Consider the following 24629-nt stretch of genomic DNA (forward strand, 5'->3'; position numbering starts at 1 on the left):
AAGGAAATGTGTTCTTGATGCTTTTCAGGTCTGCTCAGAACAAAACTGTGAACTTTATCTCACCTTATACAACCTGCTAAGTTCAATTGGAACTTTTGGAGAGAAAACAGAGTTAACGTTTCAAGTCCACTTTCTTCAGAACTGAAATTGTGTGTTAAACAGTGTCACAATGATGATAGACTAGCTGTATTTACTCTCTGTTGTTTCTGAATGGACTCCCAAGTTACAAACAAGTGCATGCCCTGCAGTTACAAGGTCTTAGTATCACTGTTCCCTAAACAATGTTGAAAAGCACCTTGTTTCAGTTATAGAGGGGCAGTTTCTATCACTAAACTCTACACTAAGATAACTGTTGAATCTAAGTACACATAGCTCTCAGTCACATCTCCCAACCAAATTTTGGTCAAATCCTGACATGTTATTTTTTATTGTGTTAAAGCTTCAGAACTGGGAGCAACCTGAGGAAGCTTCTAGTGACCATGCTTTGAGCATGACCAGCTTTGCTTCTTTTTACATTTAAATTCTCTTATCCTAAAAGCAAACCTCATTCTCTAAATTACATTAAAGATCTTGAATGAACAGTGTTTTTTCAGTGATCCAAAATGCATAAGTTTCTTGATAAACTGTCAGATGTGGACAGTATACGTTACTGTTGCCTCTTGAAAAAGCAGCCAATGGGAGTAAGCAACTGTGACAGTGTATAATGCCACACAATGCGAGATTTTATTATACCACACGGCTATTGAGTAGAATTGAGTCCCAAGTGGTGGTGGGATCATTCTGGGTTGACTTGGTTAATGTCTGTTACTCAGTGTCAAAAACTAGCTGCCAACTGTACAACTACCCTCTTTGCAAACTCCCTCCCCAACCCCCAAGAACTCCCCTCTCTCAGCATGGAGGGCTTATAGCAGGAGATACCGTCAAATGTATACTTACCTTTTTCACAATTTTTGTACAGAGATGTACTCCTGAGGCTCCACAAGGCTCTGGAAAGGTTGCATTTGGAATATTGTGTGCTGATTTGAGTCCTTATCTGAGGAAGTTTGTGCTGGCTTTGGAGAGGGTCCTGTGGAGATTTACTAGATTCCTGGGGATAAAGGGCTTTCCATATGAGAAGCGACTGGGGACTCTGGTTCTGTGCTCAATGATTTTAGTAGGATGAGAGGTGGTCTGATTGAAACTTACAGAATACTGAGAGGCCTGAAGAGAGTGGACATGGAGAAGATGTTTCCACCAGCAGGAGAGACTAGGACCCGAGGACCCATCCTCAGAGTGAAGGGACGACCCTTTAGAACTAGATGAGGAGGAATGTCTTCAGCCAGGGGGTGGTTAATCTGTTGAACTCATTGCCGCAGAGTGCTGCAGGGGCCCAAGACATTCAGTGTATTTGAGACTGAGATAGATACGTTCTTAATTAGTAAGGGAATCAAGGGTTACAGACAGAAAGCAGGAGAATGGGGCTGAGAAACATATCATCCACGACTGAATGGTGCAGCAGGGTCGATGCGCCAAATGGCCTAATTGTGCTCAATATCTCATGGTCTTAGGATCGTTTGCCTCAAAGGAATGCAGGAGTCATTCTATGGAACTAACAAGTTATTTATCTTTGCTTTTGTTAGTTCAGAAAGAAGTTTTGAGACTGAAATACAGAGACTATGGTGAACATCTCTCTGAGCACAACTTAATTCGAATGACGGCCATGCTAATACTTAAAGGCACATCTGAAGTGAGCCTTAAGGAGTGTGACATTGCCCTGAATCTACCTCGGCTCACAGTGAAGGTAAACATGAGATTCCTCAGCGTTGTTGAGATAAACAGACTTATAGTATCTTTGAAGTGAACTTTGGGTTGGAGGTGTGATTGATGATGTCTAAACCCAGCGGAGGACACAGTTTCCACTTTGAATCATTAATATGATTCTTCTTGAGTGTGTGTACAGATCGAGGTTTGTTTTAACTAGTAGAATCCTCTCCTGCCTCTATCTGAGTAGCGAGTAGCTTTGCCGAATCACAGCAGAGTGATATCACGACTTTGAGTGTGTTGTTCTAGAGCACTTGCTTTTCATTTATTTGATGTATTTTTCCACTTGTACACACAGAAGATTCGAAGAGTAAGAAAATGGTTTTATCTACAGTTGAATCAGAAAACATTAAACAATAGCTATTTTAAACAGAACTGTTATCTGGTTGAGAGTTCAAAGCTAAGGAAAACACATTAGAGACTGATGCGTTTAATACAAAGAATCATCAGCATCAGTTTTAACTTGGAATTGAAGTTAGTAAGAAATAAGTTAGAGAAAACCACCAGCTATGGTTATGGATACAGACCCTTACAAAATAGATGACAGTTTGAGACAGAGTATCTCGATCAGCACAGACTTGGAGGGCCAAAGGGCCTGTTCCTGTGCTGTAATTTTCTTTGTTCAATCATTATCAATGACCTTTAATGTACGCTCAGATATTATGGATGCAAAGCAGATGAGAGCCGAATTTTTGAGCAGAAAAACAACGCCAAACAAAAGTTTTTTTCCAAAGATTTGTGTAAGGGTCCACTTTTACCAATCTGATTATATACAAAGAAAGCGAAGAATTAATTGGTTTTAAGAGCTCCTAATAAAATGTTAAAAATTAAACATTGAGAAAAAAGATTATATTCAAATGAAATTGATGAGAATGTCAGTAACAGGCTTGCTTGGCTCTAGGTAATCGGTGACCCAATTGTGCGCAGAGAGTTGACTGTCCAAATAAAGTTTGCAAATCCACTTCCCATCACATTAACCAAAGGAAACTTCAGTGTGGAAGGCACTGGACTCACAGATTTACAGGAAATTAAGTCTCCGTGAGTAACAAATTTCAACATTTCTGTGAATGACAAAAATGGTTGAGAGTGTGACGAATTGATATTCTGGAAGTACTGTTCGTCATCAGATATTTGCCATTGTCAATGCTGCGAAGGATCTACACTCAAAGTGAATATTTTTGATGGGAATCTTTTTTCATACTAGACAAGCAAAACAAAACATGTGATGTTCCATATGGACAATCCTTGTGAGTGCCTGAGATGTTTACAGGTGAACAGTTCCTGTGTGTAGGGGTGACGAGAACAGGTTACCATAACTGTGTCTCGGTGAGAGTGCGGGAGACCGGACCTGTGTCTGTGTGACGGTGCGGGTTAGAGTAGCTGTGTCTGTGTGACGGTGTGGGTTAGAGTAGCTGTGTCTCTGTGACGGTGTGGGTTAGAGTAGCTGTGTCTGTGTGACGGTGCGGGTTAGAGTAGCTGTGTCTGTGTGACGGTGTGTGTTAGAGTAGCAGTGTCTCTATGTGACGGTGCGGGTTAGAGTAGCTGTGTCTGTGTGACGGTGCGGGTTAGAGTAGCTGTGTCTCTGTGACGGTGCGGGTTAGAGTAGCTGTGTCTGTGTGACGGTGTGGGTTAGAGTAGCTGTGTCTGTGTGACGGTGTGTGTTAGAGTAGCTGTGTCTCTGTGACGGTGCGGGTTAGAGTAGCTGTGTCTCTGTGACGGTGCGGGTTAGAGTAGCTGTGTCTCTGTGACGGTGCGGGTTAGAGTAGCTGTGTCTCTGTGACGGTGTGGGTTAGAGTAGCTGTGTCTGTGTGACGGTGTGGGTTAGAGTAGCTGTGTCTCTGTGACGGTGTGGGTTAGAGTAGCTGTGTCTCTGTGACGGTGTGGGTTAGAGTAGCTGTGTCTCTGTGACGGTGCGGGTTAGAGTAGCTGTGTCTGTGTGACGGTGCGGGTTAGAGTAGCTGTGTCTGTGTGACGGTGTGGGTTAGAGTAGCTTTGTCTCTGTGACGGTGCGGGTTAGAGTAGCTGTGTCTGTGTGACGGTGTGGGTTAGAGTAGCTGTGTCTCTGTGACGGTGTGGGTTAGAGTAGCTGTGTCTCTCTGACGGTGTGGGTTAGAGTAGCTGTGTCTGTGTGACTGTGTGGGTTAGAGTAGCTGTGTCTGTGTGACTGTGTGGGTTAGAGTAGCTGTGTCTCTGTGACGGTGCGGGTTAGAGTAGCTGTGTCTCTGTGACGGTGCGGGTTAGAGTAGCTGTGTCTCTGTGACGGTGTGTGTTAGAGTAGCTGTGTCTGTGTGACGGTGCGGGTTAGAGTAGCTGTGTCTCTGTGACGGTGCGGGTTAGAGTAGCTGTGTCTCTGTGACGGTGCGGGTTAGAGTAGCTGTGTCTGTGTGACGGTGTGTGTTAGAGTAGCTGTGTCTGTGTGATGGTGCAGGTTAGAGTAGCTGTGTCTCTGTGACGGTGCGGGTTAGAGTAGCTGTGTCTCTGTGACGGTGCGGGTTAGAGTAGCTGTGTCTCTGTGACGGTGTGGGTTAGAGTAGCTGTGTCTGTGTGACGGTGTGTGTTAGAGTAGCTGTGTCTCTGTGACGGTGCGGGTTAGAGTAGCTGTGTCTGTGTGACTGTGCGGGTTAGAGTAGCTGTGTCTCTCTGACGGTGCGGGTTAGAGTAGCTGTGTCTGTGTGACGGTGCGGGTTAGAGTAGCTGTGTCTCTGTGACGGTGTGGGTTAGAGTAGCTGTGTCTGTGTGACGGTGCGGGTTAGAGTAGCTGTGTCTCTCTGACGGTGCGGGTTAGAGTAGCTGTGTCTGTGTGACGGTGCGGGTTAGAGTAGCTGTGTCTCTGTGACGGTGTGGGTTAGAGTAGCTGTGTCTCTGTGTGACGGTGTGGGTTAGAGTAGCTGTGTCCCTGTGACGGTGCGGGTTAGAGTAGCTGTGTCTGTGTGACGGTGTGGGTTAGAGTAGCTGTGTCTGTGTGACGGTGTGGGTTAGAGTAGCTGTGTCTCTGTGACGGTGTGGGTTAGAGTAGCTGTGTCTCTGTGACGGTGCGGGTTAGAGTAGCTGTGTCTCTGTGATGGTGCGTGTTAGAGTAGCTGTGTCTGTGTGACGGTGTGTGTTAGAGTAGCTGTGTCTGTGTGACGGTGCGGGTTAGAGTAGCTGTGTCTGTGTGATGGTGCGGGTGAGAGTAGCTGTGTCTCTGTGACGGTGTGGGTTAGAGTAGCTGTGTCTCTGTGACGGTGTGGGTTAGAGTAGCTGTGTCTCTGTGACGGTGTGGGTTAGAGTAGCTGTGTCTATGTGACGGTGTGGGTTAGAGTAGCTGTGTCTGTGTGACGGTGCGGGTTAGAGTAGCTGTGTCTCTGTGACGGTGTGGGTTAGAGTAGCTGTGTCTGTGTGACGGTGCGGGTTAGAGTAGCTGTGTCTCTGTGACGGTGTGGGTTAGAGTAGCTGTGTCTGTGTGACGGTGCGGGTTAGAGTAGCTGTGTCTCTGTGACGGTGCGGGTTAGAGTAGCTGTGTCTGTGTGACGGTGTGGGTTAGAGTAGCTGTGTCTGTGTGACGGTGTGTGTTAGAGTAGCTGTGTCTCTGTGACGGTGTGGGTTAGAGTAGCTGTGTCTCTGTGACGGTGCGGGTTAGAGTAGCTGTGTCTGTGTGACGGTGCGGGTTAGAGTAGCTGTGTCTATGTGACGGTGTGGGTTAGAGTAGCTGTGTCTGTGTGACGGTGCGGGTTAGAGTAGCTGTGTCTGTGTGACGGTGCGGGTTAGAGTAGCTGTGTCTCTGTGACGGTGTGGGTTAGAGTAGCTGTGTCTGTGTGACGGTGCGGGTTAGAGTAGCTGTGTCTCTGTGACGGTGCGGGTTAGAGTAGCTGTGTCTGTGTGACGGTGTGGGTTAGAGTAGCTGTGTCTGTGTGACGGTGCGGGTTAGAGTAGCTGTGTCTCTGTGACGGTGCGGGTTAGAGTAGCTGTGTCTCTGTGACGGTGCGGGTTAGAGTAGCTGTGTCTGTGTGACGGTGCGGGTTAGAGTAGCTGTGTCTGTGTGACTGTGTGGGTTAGAGTAGCTGTGTCTCTGTGACGGTGCGGGTTAGAGTAGCTGTGTCTCTGTGACGGTGCGGGTTAGAGTAGCTGTGTCTCTGTGACGGTGCGGGTTAGAGTAGCTGTGTCTGTGTGACGGTGCGGGTTAGAGTAGCTGTGTCTGTGTGACGGTGTGGGTTAGAGTAGCTGTGTCTGTGTGACGGTGTGTGTTAGAGTAGCTGTGTCTCTGTGTGACGGTGCGGGTTAGAGTAGCTGTGTCTGTGTGACGGTGCGGGTTAGAGTAGCTGTGTCTGTGTGACGGTGCGGGTTAGAGTAGCTGTGTCTCTGTGACGGTGTGGGTTAGAGTAGCTGTGTCTGTGTGACGGTGCGGGTTAGAGTAGCTGTGTCTGTGTGACGGTGTGGGTTAGAGTAGCTGTGTCTCTGTGACGGTGTGGGTTAGAGTAGCTGTGTCTGTGTGACGGTGCGGGTTAGAGTAGCTGTGTCTCTCTGACGGTGTGGGTTAGAGTAGCTGTGTCTGTGTGACGGTGCGGGTTAGAGTAGCTGTGTCTGTGTGACGGTGTGGGTTAGAGTAGCTGTGTCTCTGTGACGGTGTGTGTTAGAGTAGCTGTGTCTGTGTGACGGTGCGGGTTAGAGTAGCTGTGTCTGTGTGACGGTGCGGGTTAGAGTAGCTGTGTCTGTGTGACGGTGTGGGTTAGAGTAGCTGTGTCTGTGTGACGGTGTGGGTTAGAGTAGCTGTGTCTCTGTGACGGTGTGGGTTAGAGTAGCTGTGTCTCTGTGACGGTGCGGGTTAGAGTAGCTGTGTCTCTGTGACGGAGTGGGTTAGAGTAGCTGTGTCTCTGTGACGGTGCGGGTTAGAGTAGCTGTGTCTGTGTGACGGTGCGGGTTAGAGTAGCTGTGTCTGTGTGACGGTGCGTGTTAGAGCAGCTGTGTCTCTGTGACGGTGCGGGTTAGAGTAGCTGTGTCTCTGTGACGGTGTGGGTTAGAGTAGCTGTGTCTCTGTGACGGTGTGGGTTAGAGTAGCTGTGTCTCTGTGACGGTGCGGGTGAGAGTAGCTGTGTCTCTGTGACGGTGTGGGTTAGAGTAGCTGTGTCTCTGTGACGGTGTGGGTTAGAGTAGCTGTGTCTCTGTGACGGTGCGGGTTAGAGTAGCTGTGTCTCTCTGACGGTGTGGGTTAGAGTAGCTGTGTCTGTGTGACGGTGCGGGTTAGAGCAGCTGTGTCTCTGTGACGGTGTGGGTTAGAGTAGCTGTGTCTCTGTGACGGTGCGGGTTAGAGTAGCTGTGTCTCTGTGACGGTGTGGGTTAGAGTAGCTGTGTCTGTGTGACGGTGTGGGTTAGAGTAGCTGTGTCTGTGTGACGGTGTGGGTTAGAGTAGCTGTGTCTGTGTGACGGTGCGGGTTAGAGTAGCTGTGTCTCTGTGATGGTGCGGGTTAGAGTAGCTGTGTCTCTTTGACGGTGTGGGTTAGAGTAGCTGTGTCTGTGTGACGGTGCGGGTTAGAGTAGCTGTGTCTGTGTGACTGTGTGGGTTAGAGTAGCTGTGTCTCTCTGACGGTGTGGGTTAGAGTAGCTGTGTCTCTGTGACGGTGTGGGTTAGAGTAGCTGTGTCTCTGTGACGGTGTGTGTTAGAGTAGCTGTGTCTGTGTGACGGTGCGGGTTAGAGTAGCTGTGTCTCTGTGACGGTGCGGGTTAGAGTAGCTGTGTCTGTGTGACGGTGCGGGTTAGAGTAGCTGTGTCTCTGTGTGACGGTGTGGGTTAGAGTAGCTGTGTCTCTGTGACGGTGTGGGTTAGAGTAGCTGTGTCTGTGTGACGGTGCGGGTTAGAGTAGCTGTGTCTGTGTGACTGTGTGGGTTAGAGTAGCTGTGTCTCTGTGACGGTGCGGGTTAGAGTAGCTGTGTCTGTGTGACGGTGCGGGTTAGAGTAGCTGTGTCTCTGTGACGGTGTGGGTTAGAGTAGCTGTGTCTCTGTGACGGTGCGGGTTAGAGTAGCTGTGTCTGTGTGACGGTGTGGGTTAGAGTAGCTGTGTCTCTGTGACGGTGTGGGTTAGAGTAGCTGTGTCTGTGTGACGGTGCGTGTTAGAGTAGCTGTGTCTGTGTGATGGTGCGTGTTAGAGTAGCTGTGTCTGTGTGACGGTGCGTGTTAGAGTAGCTGTGTCTGTGTGATGGTGCGTGTTAGAGTAGCTGTGTCTGTGTGACGGTGTGGGTTAGAGTAGCTGTGTCTATGTGACGGTGCGGGTTAGAGTAGCTGTGTCTGTGTGACGGTGTGGGTTAGAGTAGCTGTGTCTGTGTGACGGTGTGTGTTAGAGTAGCTGTGTCTCTGTGACGGTGTGGGTTAGAGTAGCTGTGTCTGTGTGACGGTGCGGGTTAGAGTAGCTGTGTCTTTGTGACGGTGCGGGTTAGAGTAGCTGTGTCTCTGTGACGGTGTGGGTTAGAGTAGCTGTGTCTGTGTGACGGTGCGGGTTAGAGTAGCTGTGTCTCTGTGACGGTGCGGGTTAGAGTAGCTGTGTCTGTGTGACGGTGTGGGTTAGAGTAGCTGTGTCTGTGTGACGGTGCGGGTTAGAGTAGCTGTGTCTCTGTGACGGTGCGGGTTAGAGTAGCTGTGTCTCTGTGACGGTGCGGGTTAGAGTAGCTGTGTCTCTGTGACGGTGCGGGTTAGAGTAGCTGTGTCTGTGTGACGGTGCGGGTTAGAGTAGCTGTGTCTGTGTGACGGTGTGGGTTAGAGTAGCTGTGTCTGTGTGACGGTGTGTGTTAGAGTAGCTGTGTCTCTGTGTGACGGTGCGGGTTAGAGTAGCTGTGTCTGTGTGACGGTGCGGGTTAGAGTAGCTGTGTCTGTGTGACGGTGCGGGTTAGAGTAGCTGTGTCTCTGTGACGGTGTGGGTTAGAGTAGCTGTGTCTCTCTGACGGTGTGGGTTAGAGTAGCTGTGTCTGTGTGACGGTGCGGGTTAGAGTAGCTGTGTCTGTGTGACGGTGTGGGTTAGAGTAGCTGTGTCTCTGTGACGGTGTGTGTTAGAGTAGCTGTGTCTGTGTGACGGTGCGGGTTAGAGTAGCTGTGTCTGTGTGACGGTGCGGGTTAGAGTAGCTGTGTCTGTGTGACGGTGTGGGTTAGAGTAGCTGTGTCTGTGTGACGGTGTGGGTTAGAGTAGCTGTGTCTCTGTGACGGTGTGGGTTAGAGTAGCTGTGTCTCTGTGACGGAGTGGGTTAGAGTAGCTGTGTCTCTGTGACGGTGCGGGTTAGAGTAGCTGTGTCTGTGTGACGGTGTGGGTTAGAGTAGCTGTGTCTCTGTGACGGAGTGGGTTAGAGTAGCTTTGTCTCTGTGACGGTGCGGGTTAGAGTAGCTGTGTCTGTGTGACGGTGCGGGTTAGAGTAGCTGTGTCTCTGTGACGGTGCGTGTTAGAGCAGCTGTGTCTCTGTGACGGTGCGGGTTAGAGTAACTGTGTCTCTGTGACGGTGTGGGTTAGAGTAGCTGTGTCTCTGTGACGGTGTGGGTTAGAGTAGCTGTGTCTCTGTGACGGTGTGGGTTAGAGTAGATGTGTCTGTGTGACGGTGTGGGTTAGAGTAGCTGTGTCTCTGTGACGGTGCGGGTTAGAGTAGCTGTGTCTCTCTGACGGTGTGGGTTAGAGTAGCTGTGTCTGTGTGACGGTGTGGGTTAGAGTAGCTGTGTCTGTGTGACGGTGCGGGTTAGAGTAGCTGTGTCTCTGTGATGGTGCGGGTTAGAGTAGCTGTGTCTCTTTGACGGTGTGGGTTAGAGTAGCTGTGTCTGTGTGACGGTGCGGGTTAGAGTAGCTGTGTCTGTGTGACTGTGTGGGTTAGAGTAGCTGTGTCTCTCTGACGGTGTGGGTTAGAGTAGCTGTGTCTCTGTGACGGTGTGGGTTAGAGTAGCTGTGTCTCTGTGACGGTGTGTGTTAGAGTAGCTGTGTCTGTGTGACGGTGCGGGTTAGAGTAGCTGTGTCTCTGTGACGGTGCGGGTTAGAGTAGCTGTGTCTGTGTGACGGTGCGGGTTAGAGTAGCTGTGTCTCTGTGTGACGGTGTGGGTTAGAGTAGCTGTGTCTCTGTGACGGTGTGGGTTAGAGTAGCTGTGTCTGTGTGACGGTGCGGGTTAGAGTAGCTGTGTCTGTGTGACTGTGTGGGTTAGAGTAGCTGTGTCTCTGTGACGGTGCGGGTTAGAGTAGCTGTGTCTGTGTGACGGTGCGGGTTAGAGTAGCTGTGTCTCTGTGACGGTGCGGGTTAGAGTAGCTGTGTCTGTGTGACGGTGTGGGTTAGAGTAGCTGTGTCTCTGTGACGGTGTGGGTTAGAGTAGCTGTGTCTGTGTGACGGTGCGTGTTAGAGTAGCTGTGTCTGTGTGATGGTGCGTGTTAGAGTAGCTGTGTCTGTGTGACGGTGCGTGTTAGAGTAGCTGTGTCTGTGTGATGGTGCGTGTTAGAGTAGCTGTGTCTGTGTGACGGTGTGGGTTAGAGTAGCTGTGTCTATGTGACGGTGCGGGTTAGAGTAGCTGTGTCTGTGTGACGGTGTGGGTTAGAGTAGCTGTGTCTGTGTGACGGTGTGTGTTAGAGTAGCTGTGTCTCTGTGACGGTGTGGGTTAGAGTAGCTGTGTCTGTGTGACGGTGCGGGTTAGAGTAGCTGTGTCTTTGTGACGGTGCGGGTTAGAGTAGCTGTGTCTCTGTGACGGTGTGGGTTAGAGTAGCTGTGTCTGTGTGACGGTGCGGGTTAGAGTAGCTGTGTCTCTGTGACGGTGCGGGTTAGAGTAGCTGTGTCTGTGTGACGGTGTGGGTTAGAGTAGCTGTGTCTGTGTGACGGTGCGGGTTAGAGTAGCTGTGTCTCTGTGACGGTGCGGGTTAGAGTAGCTGTGTCTCTGTGACGGTGCGGGTTAGAGTAGCTGTGTCTCTGTGACGGTGCGGGTTAGAGTAGCTGTGTCTGTGTGACGGTGCGGGTTAGAGTAGCTGTGTCTGTGTGACGGTGTGGGTTAGAGTAGCTGTGTCTGTGTGACGGTGTGTGTTAGAGTAGCTGTGTCTCTGTGTGACGGTGCGGGTTAGAGTAGCTGTGTCTGTGTGACGGTGCGGGTTAGAGTAGCTGTGTCTGTGTGACGGTGCGGGTTAGAGTAGCTGTGTCTCTGTGACGGTGTGGGTTAGAGTAGCTGTGTCTCTCTGACGGTGTGGGTTAGAGTAGCTGTGTCTGTGTGACGGTGCGGGTTAGAGTAGCTGTGTCTGTGTGACGGTGTGGGTTAGAGTAGCTGTGTCTCTGTGACGGTGTGTGTTAGAGTAGCTGTGTCTGTGTGACGGTGCGGGTTAGAGTAGCTGTGTCTGTGTGACGGTGCGGGTTAGAGTAGCTGTGTCTGTGTGACGGTGTGGGTTAGAGTAGCTGTGTCTGTGTGACGGTGTGGGTTAGAGTAGCTGTGTCTCTGTGACGGTGTGGGTTAGAGTAGCTGTGTCTGTGTGACGGTGCGGGTTAGAGTAGCTGTGTCTCTGTGACGGTGTGGGTTAGAGTAGCTGAGTCTGTGTGACGGTGTGGGTTAGAGTAGCTGTGTCTCTGTGATGGTGCGGGTTAGAGTAGCTGTGTCTCTGTGACGGTGCGGGTTAGAGTAGCTGTGTCTGTGTGACTGTGCGGGTTAGAGTAGCTGTGTCTCTGTGACGGTGTGGGTTAGAGTAGCTGTGTCTCTGTGACGGTGCGGGTTAGAGTAGCTGTGTCTCTGTGACGTTGTGGGTTAGAGTAGCTGTGTCTCTGTGACGGTGCGGGTTAGAGTAGCTGTGTCTCTGTGACGGTGCGGGTTGGAGGAGCTGTGTCTCTGTGACGGTGTGGGTTAGAGTAGCTGTGTCTCTGTGACGGTGCGGGTTAGAGTAGCTGTGTCTGTGTGACGGTGTGGGTTAGAGTATCTGTGTCTGTGTGACGGTGTGTGTTAGAGTAGCTGTGTCTCTGTGATGGTGCGGGTTAGAGTAGCTGTGACTGTGTGACGGTGTGGGTTAGAGTAGCTGTGTCTGTGTGACGGTGTGGGTTGGAGTAGCTGTGTCTCTCTGACGGTGCGGGTTAGAGTAGCTGTGTCTCTGTGACGGTGCGGGTTAGAGTAGCTGTGTCTGTGTGACGGTGTGGGTTAGAGTAGCTGTGTCTCTGTGACGGTGCGGGTTAGAGTAACTGTGTCTCTGTGACGGTGTGGGTTAGAGTAGCTGTGTCTCTGTGACGGTGTGGGTTAGAGTAGCTGTGTCTCTGTGACGGTGTGGGTTAGAGTAGCTGTGTCTCTGTGACGGTGTGGGTTAGAGTAGATGTGTCTGTGTGACGGTGTGGGTTAGAGTAGCTGTGTCTCTGTGACGGTGCGGGTTAGAGTAGCTGTGTCTCTCTGACGGTGTGGGTTAGAGTAGCTGTGTCTGTGTGACGGTGTGGGTTAGAGTAGCTGTGTCTGTGTGACGGTGCGGGTTAGAGTAGCTGTGTCTCTGTGATGGTGCGGGTTAGAGTAGCTGTGTCTCTTTGACGGTGTGGGTTAGAGTAGCTGTGTCTGTGTGACGGTGCGGGTTAGAGTAGCTGTGTCTGTGTGACTGTGTGGGTTAGAGTAGCTGTGTCTCTCTGACGGTGTGGGTTAGAGTAGCTGTGTCTCTGTGACGGTGTGGGTTAGAGTAGCTGTGTCTCTGTGACGGTGTGTGTTAGAGTAGCTGTGTCTGTGTGACGGTGCGGGTTAGAGTAGCTGTGTCTCTGTGACGGTGCGGGTTAGAGTAGCTGTGTCTGTGTGACGGTGCGGGTTAGAGTAGCTGTGTCTCTGTGTGACGGTGTGGGTTAGAGTAGCTGTGTCTCTGTGACGGTGTGGGTTAGAGTAGCTGTGTCTGTGTGACGGTGCGGGTTAGAGTAGCTGTGTCTGTGTGACTGTGTGGGTTAGAGTAGCTGTGTCTCTGTGACGGTGCGGGTTAGAGTAGCTGTGTCTGTGTGACGGTGCGGGTTAGAGTAGCTGTGTCTCTGTGACGGTGCGGGTTAGAGTAGCTGTGTCTGTGTGACGGTGTGGGTTAGAGTAGCTGTGTCTCTGTGACGGTGTGGGTTAGAGTAGCTGTGTCTGTGTGACGGTGCGTGTTAGAGTAGCTGTGTCTGTGTGATGGTGCGTGTTAGAGTAGCTGTGTCTGTGTGACGGTGCGTGTTAGAGTAGCTGTGTCTGTGTGATGGTGCGTGTTAGAGTAGCTGTGTCTGTGTGACGGTGTGGGTTAGAGTAGCTGTGTCTATGTGACGGTGCGGGTTAGAGTAGCTGTGTCTGTGTGACGGTGTGGGTTAGAGTAGCTGTGTCTGTGTGACGGTGTGTGTTAGAGTAGCTGTGTCTCTGTGACGGTGTGGGTTAGAGTAGCTGTGTCTGTGTGACGGTGCGGGTTAGAGTAGCTGTGTCTTTGTGACGGTGCGGGTTAGAGTAGCTGTGTCTCTGTGACGGTGTGGGTTAGAGTAGCTGTGTCTGTGTGACGGTGCGGGTTAGAGTAGCTGTGTCTCTGTGACGGTGCGGGTTAGAGTAGCTGTGTCTGTGTGACGGTGTGGGTTAGAGTAGCTGTGTCTGTGTGACGGTGCGGGTTAGAGTAGCTGTGTCTCTGTGACGGTGCGGGTTAGAGTAGCTGTGTCTCTGTGACGGTGCGGGTTAGAGTAGCTGTGTCTCTGTGACGGTGCGGGTTAGAGTAGCTGTGTCTGTGTGACGGTGCGGGTTAGAGTAGCTGTGTCTGTGTGACGGTGTGGGTTAGAGTAGCTGTGTCTGTGTGACGGTGTGTGTTAGAGTAGCTGTGTCTCTGTGTGACGGTGCGGGTTAGAGTAGCTGTGTCTGTGTGACGGTGCGGGTTAGAGTAGCTGTGTCTGTGTGACGGTGCGGGTTAGAGTAGCTGTGTCTCTGTGACGGTGTGGGTTAGAGTAGCTGTGTCTCTCTGACGGTGTGGGTTAGAGTAGCTGTGTCTGTGTGACGGTGCGGGTTAGAGTAGCTGTGTCTGTGTGACGGTGTGGGTTAGAGTAGCTGTGTCTCTGTGACGGTGTGTGTTAGAGTAGCTGTGTCTGTGTGACGGTGCGGGTTAGAGTAGCTGTGTCTGTGTGACGGTGCGGGTTAGAGTAGCTGTGTCTGTGTGACGGTGTGGGTTAGAGTAGCTGTGTCTGTGTGACGGTGTGGGTTAGAGTAGCTGTGTCTCTGTGACGGTGTGGGTTAGAGTAGCTGTGTCTGTGTGACGGTGCGGGTTAGAGTAGCTGTGTCTCTGTGATGGTGTGGGTTAGAGTAGCTGAGTCTGTGTGACGGTGTGGGTTAGAGTAGCTGTGTCTCTGTGATGGTGCGGGTTAGAGTAGCTGTGTCTCTGTGACGGTGCGGGTTAGAGTAGCTGTGTCTGTGTGACTGTGCGGGTTAGAGTAGCTGTGTCTCTGTGACGGTGTGGGTTAGAGTAGCTGTGTCTCTGTGACGGTGCGGGTTAGAGTAGCTGTGTCTCTGTGACGTTGTGGGTTAGAGTAGCTGTGTCTCTGTGACGGTGCGGGTTAGAGTAGCTGTGTCTCTGTGACGGTGCGGGTTGGAGGAGCTGTGTCTCTGTGACGGTGTGGGTTAGAGTAGCTGTGTCTCTGTGACGGTGCGGGTTAGAGTAGCTGTGTCTGTGTGACGGTGTGGGTTAGAGTATCTGTGTCTGTGTGACGGTGTGTGTTAGAGTAGCTGTGTCTCTGTGATGGTGCGGGTTAGAGTAGCTGTGACTGTGTGACGGTGTGGGTTAGAGTAGCTGTGTCTGTGTGACGGTGTGGGTTAGAGTAGCTGTGTCTCTCTGACGGTGCGGGTTAGAGTAGCTGTGTCTCTGTGACGGTGCGGGTTAGAGTAGCTGTGTCTGTGTGACGGTGTGGGTTAGAGTAGCTGTGTCTGTGTGACGGTGCGGGTTAGAGTAGCTGTGTCTGTGTGACGGTGCGGGTTAGAGTAGCTGTGTCTCTGTGACGGTGTGTGTTAGAGTAGCTGTGTCTCTGTGACGGTGTGTGTTAGAGTAGCTGTGTCTCTCTGACGGTGCGGGTTAGAGTAGCTGTGTCTCTGTGACGGTGCGGGTTAGAGTAGCTGTGTCTGTGTGACGGTGCGGGTTAGAGTAGCTGTGTCTCTGTGACGGTGCGGGTGAGAGTAGCTGTGTCTGTGTGACTGTGTGGGTTAGAGTAGCTGTGTCTGTGTGACGGTGCGGGTTAGAGTAGCTGTGTCTCTGTGACGGTGTGGGTTAGAGTAGCTGAGTCTGTGTGACGGTGTGGGTTAGAGTAGCTGTGTCTCTCTGACGGTGCGGGTTAGAGTAGCTGTGTCTCTGTGACGGTGCGGGTTAGAGTAGCTGTGTCTGTGTGACGGTGCGGGTTAGAGTAGCTGTGTCTCTATGACGGTGTGGGTTAGAGTAGCTGTGTCTCTGTGACGGTGCGGGTTAGAGTAGCTGTGTCTCTGTGATGGTGCGGGTTAGAGTAGCTGTGACTGTGTGACGGTGTGGGTTAGAGTAGCTGTGTCTGTGTGACGGTGTGGGTTAGAGTAGCTGTGTCTCTCTGACGGTGCGGGTTAGAGTAGCTGTGTCTGTGTGACGGTGTGGGTTAGAGTAGCTGAGTCTGTGTGACGGTGTGGGTTAGAGTAGCTGTGTCTCTCTGACGGTGCGGGTTAGAGTAGCTGTGTCTGTGTGACGGTGTGGGTTAGAGTAGCTGTGTCTCTCTGACGGTGCGGGTTAGAGTAGCTGTGTCTCTGTGACGGTGCGGGTTAGAGTAGCTGTGTCTCTCTGACGGTGCGGGTTAGAGTAGCTGTGTCTCTGTGACGGTGCGGGTTAGAGTAGCTGTGTCTGTGTGACGGTGCGGGTTAGAGTAGCTGTGTCTCTGTGACGGTGTGGGTTAGAGTAGCTGTGTCTGTGTGACGGTGCGGGTTAGAGTAGCTGTGTCTCTGTGACGGTGTGGGTTAGAGTAGCTGTGTCTCTCTGACGGTGCGGGTTAGAGTAGCTGTGTCTCTGTGACGGTGTGGGTTAGAGTAGCTGTGTCTCTGTGACGGTGCGGGTTAGAGTAGCTGTGTCTCTGTGACGGTGTGGGTTAGAGTAGCTGTGTCTCTGTGACGGTGCGGGTTAGAGTAGCTGTGTCTCTGTGACGGTGCGGGTTAGAGTAGCTGTGTCTCTGTGTGACGGTGTGGGTTAGAGTAGCTGTGTCTCTGTGTGACTGTGTGGGTTAGAGTAGCTGTGTCTCTGTGACGGTGCGGGTTAGAGTAGCTGTGTCTGTGTGACGGTGTGGGTTAGAGTAGCTGTGTCTCTGTGACGGTGTGGGTTAGAGTAGCTGTGTCTGTGTGACGGTGCGGGTTAGAGTAGCTGTGTCTCTGTGACGGTGTGGGTTAGAGTAGCTGTGTCTGTGTGATGGTGCGGGTTAGAGTAGCTGTGTCTGTGTGACTGTGTGGGTTAGAGTAGCTGTGTCTGTGTGACGGTGCGGGTTAGAGTAGCTGTGTCTGTGTGACGGTGTGGGTTAGAGTAGCTGTGTCTGTGTGACGGTGTGGGTTAGAGTAGCTGTGTCTCTCTGACGGTGCGGGTTAGAGTAGCTGTGTCTCTGTGTGACGGTGTGGGTTAGAGTAGCTGTGTCTCTGTGACGGTGTGGGTTAGAGTAGCTGTGTCTGTGTGACGGTGCGGGTTAGAGTAGCTGTGTCTGTGTGACTGTGTGGGTTAGAGTAGCTGTGTCTCTGTGACGGTGCGGGTTAGAGTAGCTGTGTCTGTGTGACGGTGCGGGTTAGAGTAGCTGTGTCTCTGTGACGGTGCGGGTTAGAGTAGCTGTGTCTGTGTGACGGTGTGGGTTAGAGTAGCTGTGTCTCTGTGACGGTGTGGGTTAGAGTAGCTGTGTCTGTGTGACGGTGCGTGTTAGAGTAGCTGTGTCTGTGTGATGGTGCGTGTTAGAGTAGCTGTGTCTGTGTGACGGTGCGTGTTAGAGTAGCTGTGTCTGTGTGATGGTGCGTGTTAGAGTAGCTGTGTCTGTGTGACGGTGTGGGTTAGAGTAGCTGTGTCTATGTGACGGTGCGGGTTAGAGTAGCTGTGTCTGTGTGACGGTGTGGGTTAGAGTAGCTGTGTCTGTGTGACGGTGTGTGTTAGAGTAGCTGTGTCTCTGTGACGGTGTGGGTTAGAGTAGCTGTGTCTGTGTGACGGTGCGGGTTAGAGTAGCTGTGTCTTTGTGACGGTGCGGGTTAGAGTAGCTGTGTCTCTGTGACGGTGTGGGTTAGAGTAGCTGTGTCTGTGTGACGGTGCGGGTTAGAGTAGCTGTGTCTCTGTGACGGTGCGGGTTAGAGTAGCTGTGTCTGTGTGACGGTGTGGGTTAGAGTAGCTGTGTCTGTGTGACGGTGCGGGTTAGAGTAGCTGTGTCTCTGTGACGGTGCGGGTTAGAGTAGCTGTGTCTCTGTGACGGTGCGGGTTAGAGTAGCTGTGTCTCTGTGACGGTGCGGGTTAGAGTAGCTGTGTCTGTGTGACGGTGCGGGTTAGAGTAGCTGTGTCTGTGTGACGGTGTGGGTTAGAGTAGCTGTGTCTGTGTGACGGTGTGTGTTAGAGTAGCTGTGTCTCTGTGTGACGGTGCGGGTTAGAGTAGCTGTGTCTGTGTGACGGTGCGGGTTAGAGTAGCTGTGTCTGTGTGACGGTGCGGGTTAGAGTAGCTGTGTCTCTGTGACGGTGTGGGTTAGAGTAGCTGTGTCTCTCTGACGGTGTGGGTTAGAGTAGCTGTGTCTGTGTGACGGTGCGGGTTAGAGTAGCTGTGTCTGTGTGACGGTGTGGGTTAGAGTAGCTGTGTCTCTGTGACGGTGTGTGTTAGAGTAGCTGTGTCTGTGTGACGGTGCGGGTTAGAGTAGCTGTGTCTGTGTGACGGTGCGGGTTAGAGTAGCTGTGTCTGTGTGACGGTGTGGGTTAGAGTAGCTGTGTCTGTGTGACGGTGTGGGTTAGAGTAGCTGTGTCTCTGTGACGGTGTGGGTTAGAGTAGCTGTGTCTGTGTGACGGTGCGGGTTAGAGTAGCTGTGTCTCTGTGACGGTGTGGGTTAGAGTAGCTGAGTCTGTGTGACGGTGTGGGTTAGAGTAGCTGTGTCTCTGTGATGGTGCGGGTTAGAGTAGCTGTGTCTCTGTGACGGTGCGGGTTAGAGTAGCTGTGTCTGTGTGACTGTGCGGGTTAGAGTAGCTGTGTCTCTGTGACGGTGTGGGTTAGAGTAGCTGTGTCTCTGTGACGGTGCGGGTTAGAGTAGCTGTGTCTCTGTGACGTTGTGGGTTAGAGTAGCTGTGTCTCTGTGACGGTGCGGGTTAGAGTAGCTGTGTCTCTGTGACGGTGCGGGTTGGAGGAGCTGTGTCTCTGTGACGGTGTGGGTTAGAGTAGCTGTGTCTCTGTGACGGTGCGGGTTAGAGTAGCTGTGTCTGTGTGACGGTGTGGGTTAGAGTATCTGTGTCTGTGTGACGGTGTGTGTTAGAGTAGCTGTGTCTCTGTGATGGTGCGGGTTAGAGTAGCTGTGACTGTGTGACGGTGTGGGTTAGAGTAGCTGTGTCTGTGTGACGGTGTGGGTTAGAGTAGCTGTGTCTCTCTGACGGTGCGGGTTAGAGTAGCTGTGTCTCTGTGACGGTGCGGGTTAGAGTAGCTGTGTCTGTGTGACGGTGCGGGTTAGAGTAGCTGTGTCTGTGTGACGGTGCGGGTTAGAGTAGCTGTGTCTCTGTGACGGTGTGTGTTAGAGTAGCTGTGTCTCTGTGACGGTGTGTGTTAGAGTAGCTGTGTCTCTCTGACGGTGCGGGTTAGAGTAGCTGTGTCTCTGTGACGGTGCGGGTTAGAGTAGCTGTGTCTGTGTGACGGTGCGGGTTAGAGTAGCTGTGTCTCTGTGACGGTGCGGGTGAGAGTAGCTGTGTCTGTGTGACTGTGTGGGTTAGAGTAGCTGTGTCTGTGTGACGGTGCGGGTTAGAGTAGCTGTGTCTCTGTGACGGTGTGGGTTAGAGTAGCTGAGTCTGTGTGACGGTGTGGGTTAGAGTAGCTGTGTCTCTCTGACGGTGCGGGTTAGAGTAGCTGTGTCTCTGTGACGGTGCGGGTTAGAGTAGCTGTGTCTGTGTGACGGTGCGGGTTAGAGTAGCTGTGTCTCTATGACGGTGTGGGTTAGAGTAGCTGTGTCTCTGTGACGGTGCGGGTTAGAGTAGCTGTGTCTCTGTGATGGTGCGGGTTAGAGTAGCTGTGACTGTGTGACGGTGTGGGTTAGAGTAGCTGTGTCTGTGTGACGGTGTGGGTAAGAGTAGCTGTGTCTCTCTGACGGTGCGGGTTAGAGTAGCTGTGTCTGTGTGACGGTGTGGGTTAGAGTAGCTGAGTCTGTGTGACGGTGTGGGTTAGAGTAGCTGTGTCTCTCTGACGGTGCGGGTTAGAGTAGCTGTGTCTGTGTGACGGTGTGGGTTAGAGTAGCTGTGTCTCTCTGACGGTGCGGGTTAGAGTAGCTGTGTCTCTGTGACGGTGCGGGTTAGAGTAGCTGTGTCTCTCTGACGGTGCGGGTTAGAGTAGCTGTGTCTCTGTGACGGTGCGGGTTAGAGTAGCTGTGTCTGTGTGACGGTGCGGGTTAGAGTAGCTGTGTCTCTGTGACTGTGTGGGTTAGAGTAGCTGTGTCTGTGTGACGGTGCGGGTTAGAGTAGCTGTGTCTCTGTGACGGTGTGGGTTAGAGTAGCTGTGTCTCTCTGACGGTGCGGGTTAGAGTAGCTGTGTCTCTGTGACGGTGTGGGTTAGAGTAGCTGTGTCTCTGTGACGGTGCGGGTTAGAGTAGCTGTGTCTCTGTGACGGTGTGGGTTAGAGTAGCTGTGTCTCTGTGACGGTGCGGGTTAGAGTAGCTGTGTCTCTGTGACGGTGCGGGTTAGAGTAGCTGTGTCTCTGTGTGACGGTGTGGGTTAGAGTAGCTGTGTCTCTGTGTGACTGTGTGGGTTAGAGTAGCTGTGTCTCTGTGACGGTGCGGGTTAGAGTAGCTGTGTCTGTGTGACGGTGTGGGTTAGAGTAGCTGTGTCTCTGTGACGGTGTGGGTTAGAGTAGCTGTGTCTGTGTGACGGTGCGGGTTAGAGTAGCTGTGTCTCTGTGACGGTGTGGGTTAGAGTAGCTGTGTCTGTGTGATGGTGCGGGTTAGAGTAGCTGTGTCTGTGTGACTGTGTGGGTTAGAGTAGCTGTGTCTGTGTGACGGTGCGGGTTAGAGTAGCTGTGTCTGTGTGACGGTGTGGGTTAGAGTAGCTGTGTCTGTGTGACGGTGTGGGTTAGAGTAGCTGTGTCTCTCTGACGGTGCGGGTTAGAGTAGCTGTGTCTCTGTGTGACGGTGTGGGTTAGAGTAGCTGTGTCTCTGTGACGGTGTGGGTTAGAGTAGCTGTGTCTGTGTGACGGTGCGGGTTAGAGTAGCTGTGTCTGTGTGACTGTGTGGGTTAGAGTAGCTGTGTCTGTGTGACGGTGCGGGTTAGAGTAGCAGTGTCTCTGTGACGGTGTGGGTTAGAGTAGCTGTGTCTGTGTGACGGTGCGGGTTAGAGTAGCTGTGTCTCTGTGACGGTGCGGGTAGAGTAGCTGTGTCTCTGTGACGGTGCGGGTTAGAGTAGCTGTGTCTCTGTGACGGTGCGGGTTAGAGTAGCTGTGTCTCTGTGACGGTGCGGGTTAGAGTAGCTGTGTCTCTGTGACGGTGCGGGTTAGAGTAGCTGTGTCTTGTGACGGTGCGGGTTAGAGTAGCTGTGTCTGTGTGACGGTGTGGGTTAGAGTAGCTGTGTCTCTGTGACGGTGTGGGTTAGAGTAGCTGTGTCTCTGTGACGGTGTGTGTTAGAGTAGCTGTGTCTCTGTGACGGTGTGTGTTAGAGTAGCTGTGTCTCTGTGACGGTGCGGGTTAGAGTAGCTGTGTCTGTGTGACGGTGCGGGTTAGAGTAGCTGTGTCTCTGTGACGGTGCGGGTTAGAGTAGCTGTGTCTGTGTGACGGTGCGGGTTAGAGTAGCTGTGTCTCTGTGACGGTGCGGGTTAGAGTAGCTGTGTCTGTGTGACGGTGTGGGTTAGAGTAGCTGTGTGTCTGTGTGACGGTGCGGGTTAGAGTAGCTGTGTCAGTGTGACGGTGTGGGTTAGAGTAGCTGTGTCTCTGTGACGGTGCGGGTTAGAGTAGCTGTGTCTCTGTGACGGTGTGGGTTAGAGTAGCTGTGTCTGTGTGACGGTGTGGGTTAGAGCAGCTGTGTCTGTGTGACGGTGCGGGTTAGAGTAGCTGTGTCTCTGTGTGACGGTGTGGGTTAGAGTAGCTGTGTCTCTGTGACGGTGTGGGTTAGAGTAGCTGTGTCTGTGTGACGGTGCGGGTTAGAGTAGCTGTGTCTGTGTGACTGTGTGGGTTAGAGTAGCTGTGTCTCTGTGACGGTGCGGGTTAGAGTAGCTTTGTCTGTGTGACGGTGCGGGTTAGAGTAGCTGTGTCTCTGTTTGACGGTGTGGGTTAGAGTAGCTGTGTCTCTGTGACGGTGTGGGTTAGAGTAGCTGTGTCTGTGTGACGGTGTGGGTTAGAGTAGCTGTGTCTGTGTGACGGTGCGGGTTAGAGTAGCTGTGTCTGTGTGACGGTGTGGGTTAGAGTAGCTGTGTCTCTGTGACGGTGTGGGTTAGAGTAGCTGTGTCTCTGTGACGGTGTGTGTTAGAGTAGCTGTGTCTCTGTGACGGTGTGTGTTAGAGTAGCTGTGTCTCTGTGACGGTGCGGGTTAGAGTAGCTGTGTCTGTGTGACGGTGCGGGTTAGAGTAGCTGTGTCTCTGTGACGGTGCGGGTTAGAGTAGCTGTGTCTGTGTGACGGTGCGGGTTAGAGTAGCTGTGTCTCTGTGACGGTGCGGGTTAGAGTAGCTGTGTCTGTGTGACGGTGTGGGTTAGAGTAGCTGTGTGTCTGTGTGACGGTGCGGGTTAGAGTAGCTGTGTCAGTGTGACGGTGTGGGTTAGAGTAGCTGTGTCTCTGTGACGGTGCGGGTTAGAGTAGCTGTGTCTCTGTGACGGTGTGGGTTAGAGTAGCTGTGTCTGTGTGACGGTGTGGGTTAGAGTAGCTGTGTCTGTGTGACGGTGCGGGTTAGAGTAGCTGTGTCTGTGTGACGGTGTGGGTTAGAGTAGCTGTGTCTCTCTGACGGTGCGGGTTAGAGTAGCTGTGTCTGTGTGACGGTGTGGGTTAGAGTAGCTGAGTCTGTGTGACGGTGTGGGTTAGAGTAGCTGTGTCTCTCTGACGGTGCGGGTTAGAGTAGCTGTGTCTCTGTGACGGTGCGGGTTAGAGTAGCTGTGTCTGTGTGACGGTGCGGGTTAGAGTAGCTGTGTCTCTGTGACGGTGTGGGTTAGAGTAGCTGTGTCTCTGTGACGGTGCGGGTTAGAGTAGCTGTGTCTCTGTGATGGTGCGGGTTAGAGTAGCTGTGACTGTGTGACGGTGTGGGTTAGAGTAGCTGTGTCTGTGTGACGGTGTGGGTTAGAGTAGCTGTGTCTGTGTGACTGTGTGGGTTAGAGTAGCTGTGTCTCTGTGACGGTGCGGGTTAGAGTAGCTGTGTCTCTGTGACGGTGTGGGTTAGAGTAGCTGTGTCTCTGTGACGGTGTGGGTTAGAGTAGCTGTGTCTCTGTGACGGTGCGGGTTAGAGTAGCTGTGTCTCTCTGACGGTGCGGGTTAGAGTAGCTGTGTCTCTGTGACGGTGCGGGTTAGAGTAGCTGTGTCTGTGTGACGGTGCGGGTTAGAGTAGCTGTGTCTCTGTGACGGTGCGGGTTAGAGTAGCTGTGTCTGTGTGACGGTGCGGGTTAGAGTAGCTGTGTCTCTGTGACGGTGTGGGTTAGAGTAGCTGTGTCTCTGTGACGGTGCGGGTTAGAGTAGCTGTGTCTCTGTGATGGTGCGGGTTAGAGTAGCTGTGTCTCTGTGACGGTGTGGGTTAGAGTAGCTGTGTCTCTGTGACGGTGCGGGTTAGAGTAGCTGTGTCTCTGTGACGGTGTGGGTTAGAGTAGCTGTGTCTGTGTGACGGTGTGGGTTAGAGTAGCTGTGTCTCTCTGACGGTGCGGGTTAGAGTAGCTGTGTCTCTGTGACGGTGCGGGTTAGAGTAGCTGTGTCTCTCTGACGGTGCGGGTTAGAGTAGCTGTGTCTCTGTGACGGTGCGGGTTAGAGTAGCTGTGTCTGTGTGACGGTGCGGGTTAGAGTAGCTGTGTCTCTGTGACGGTGTGGGTTAGAGTAGCTGTGTCTGTGTGACGGTGCGGGTTAGAGTAGCTGTGTCTCTGTGACGGTGTGGGTTAGAGTAGCTGTGTCTCTCTGACGGTGCGGGTTAGAGTAGCTGTGTCTCTGTGACGGTGTGGGTTAGAGTAGCTGTGTCTCTGTGACGGTGCGGGTTAGAGTAGCTGTGTCTCTGTGACGGTGTGGGTTAGAGTAGCTGTGTCTCTGTGACGGTGCGGGTTAGAGTAGCTGTGTCTCTGTGACGGTGCGGGTTAGAGTAGCTGTGTCTCTGTGTGACGGTGTGGGTTAGAGTAGCTGTGTCTCTGTGTGACTGTGTGGGTTAGAGTAGCTGTGTCTCTGTGACGGTGCGGGTTAGAGTAGCTGTGTCTGTGTGACGGTGTGGGTTAGAGTAGCTGTGTCTCTGTGACGGTGTGGGTTAGAGTAGCTGTGTCTGTGTGACGGTGCGGGTTAGAGTAGCTGTGTCTCTGTGACGGTGTGGGTTAGAGTAGCTGTGTCTGTGTGATGGTGCGGGTTAGAGTAGCTGTGTCTGTGTGACTGTGTGGGTTAGAGTAGCTGTGTCTGTGTGACGGTGCGGGTTAGAGTAGCTGTGTCTGTGTGACGGTGTGGGTTAGAGTAGCTGTGTCTGTGTGACGGTGTGGGTTAGAGTAGCTGTGTCTCTCTGACGGTGCGGGTTAGAGTAGCTGTGTCTCTGTGTGACGGTGTGGGTTAGAGTAGCTGTGTCTCTGTGACGGTGTGGGTTAGAGTAGCTGTGTCTGTGTGACGGTGCGGGTTAGAGTAGCTGTGTCTGTGTGACTGTGTGGGTTAGAGTAGCTGTGTCTGTGTGACGGTGCGGGTTAGAGTAGCAGTGTCTCTGTGACGGTGTGGGTTAGAGTAGCTGTGTCTGTGTGACGGTGCGGGTTAGAGTAGCTGTGTCTCTGTGACGGTGCGGGTTAGAGTAGCTGTGTCTCTGTGACGGTGCGGGTTAGAGTAGCTGTGTCTCTGTGACGGTGCGGGTTAGAGTAGCTGTGTCTCTGTGACGGTGCGGGTTAGAGTAGCTGTGTCTCTGTGACGGTGCGGGTTAGAGTAGCTGTGTCTGTGTGACGGTGCGGGTTAGAGTAGCTGTGTCTGTGTGACGGTGTGGGTTAGAGTAGCTGTGTCTCTGTGACGGTGTGGGTTAGAGTAGCTGTGTCTCTGTGACGGTGTGTGTTAGAGTAGCTGTGTCTCTGTGACGGTGCGTGTTAGAGTAGCTGTGTCTCTGTGACGGTGCGGGTTAGAGTAGCTGTGTCTGTGTGACGGTGCGGGTTAGAGTAGCTGTGTCTCTGTGACGGTGCGGGTTAGAGTAGCTGTGTCTGTGTGACGGTGCGGGTTAGAGTAGCTGTGTCTCTGTGACGGTGCGGGTTAGAGTAGCTGTGTCTGTGTGACGGTGTGGGTTAGAGTAGCTGTGTGTCTGTGTGACGGTGCGGGTTAGAGTAGCTGTGTCAGTGTGACGGTGTGGGTTAGAGTAGCTGTGTCTCTGTGACGGTGCGGGTTAGAGTAGCTGTGTCTCTGTGACGGTGTGGGTTAGAGTAGCTGTGTCTGTGTGACGGTGTGGGTTAGAGTAGCTGTGTCTGTGTGACGGTGCGGGTTAGAGTAGCTGTGTCTCTGTGTGACGGTGTGGGTTAGAGTAGCTGTGTCTCTGTGACGGTGTGGGTTAGAGTAGCTGTGTCTGTGTGACGGTGCGGGTTAGAGTAGCTGTGTCTGTGTGACTGTGTGGGTT

The 24629-nt window shown here is 52.4% G+C and overlaps 1 protein-coding gene across 5 annotated transcripts in view; it reads left to right on the forward strand.

Moving 5' to 3' along the window:
• Positions 1–24629, forward strand: part of tgm2l (transglutaminase 2, like) — a 96798-nt gene that overhangs the window by 22052 nt on the left and 50117 nt on the right. For all 5 annotated transcript variants that reach the window (XM_048546793.2, XM_059651548.1, XM_059651547.1 and 2 more), the window contains 2 exons: positions 1620–1780; positions 2702–2838. In XM_048546793.2, coding sequence (XP_048402750.1) covers positions 1620–1780; positions 2702–2838 — 298 coding nt within the window. The remainder of the gene's footprint in view (positions 1–1619; positions 1781–2701; positions 2839–24629) is intronic.

The sequence above is a fragment of the Stegostoma tigrinum genome, chromosome 16, assembly GCF_030684315.1.
Source record: "Stegostoma tigrinum isolate sSteTig4 chromosome 16, sSteTig4.hap1, whole genome shotgun sequence".
NCBI lineage: Eukaryota > Metazoa > Chordata > Chondrichthyes > Orectolobiformes > Stegostomatidae > Stegostoma > Stegostoma tigrinum.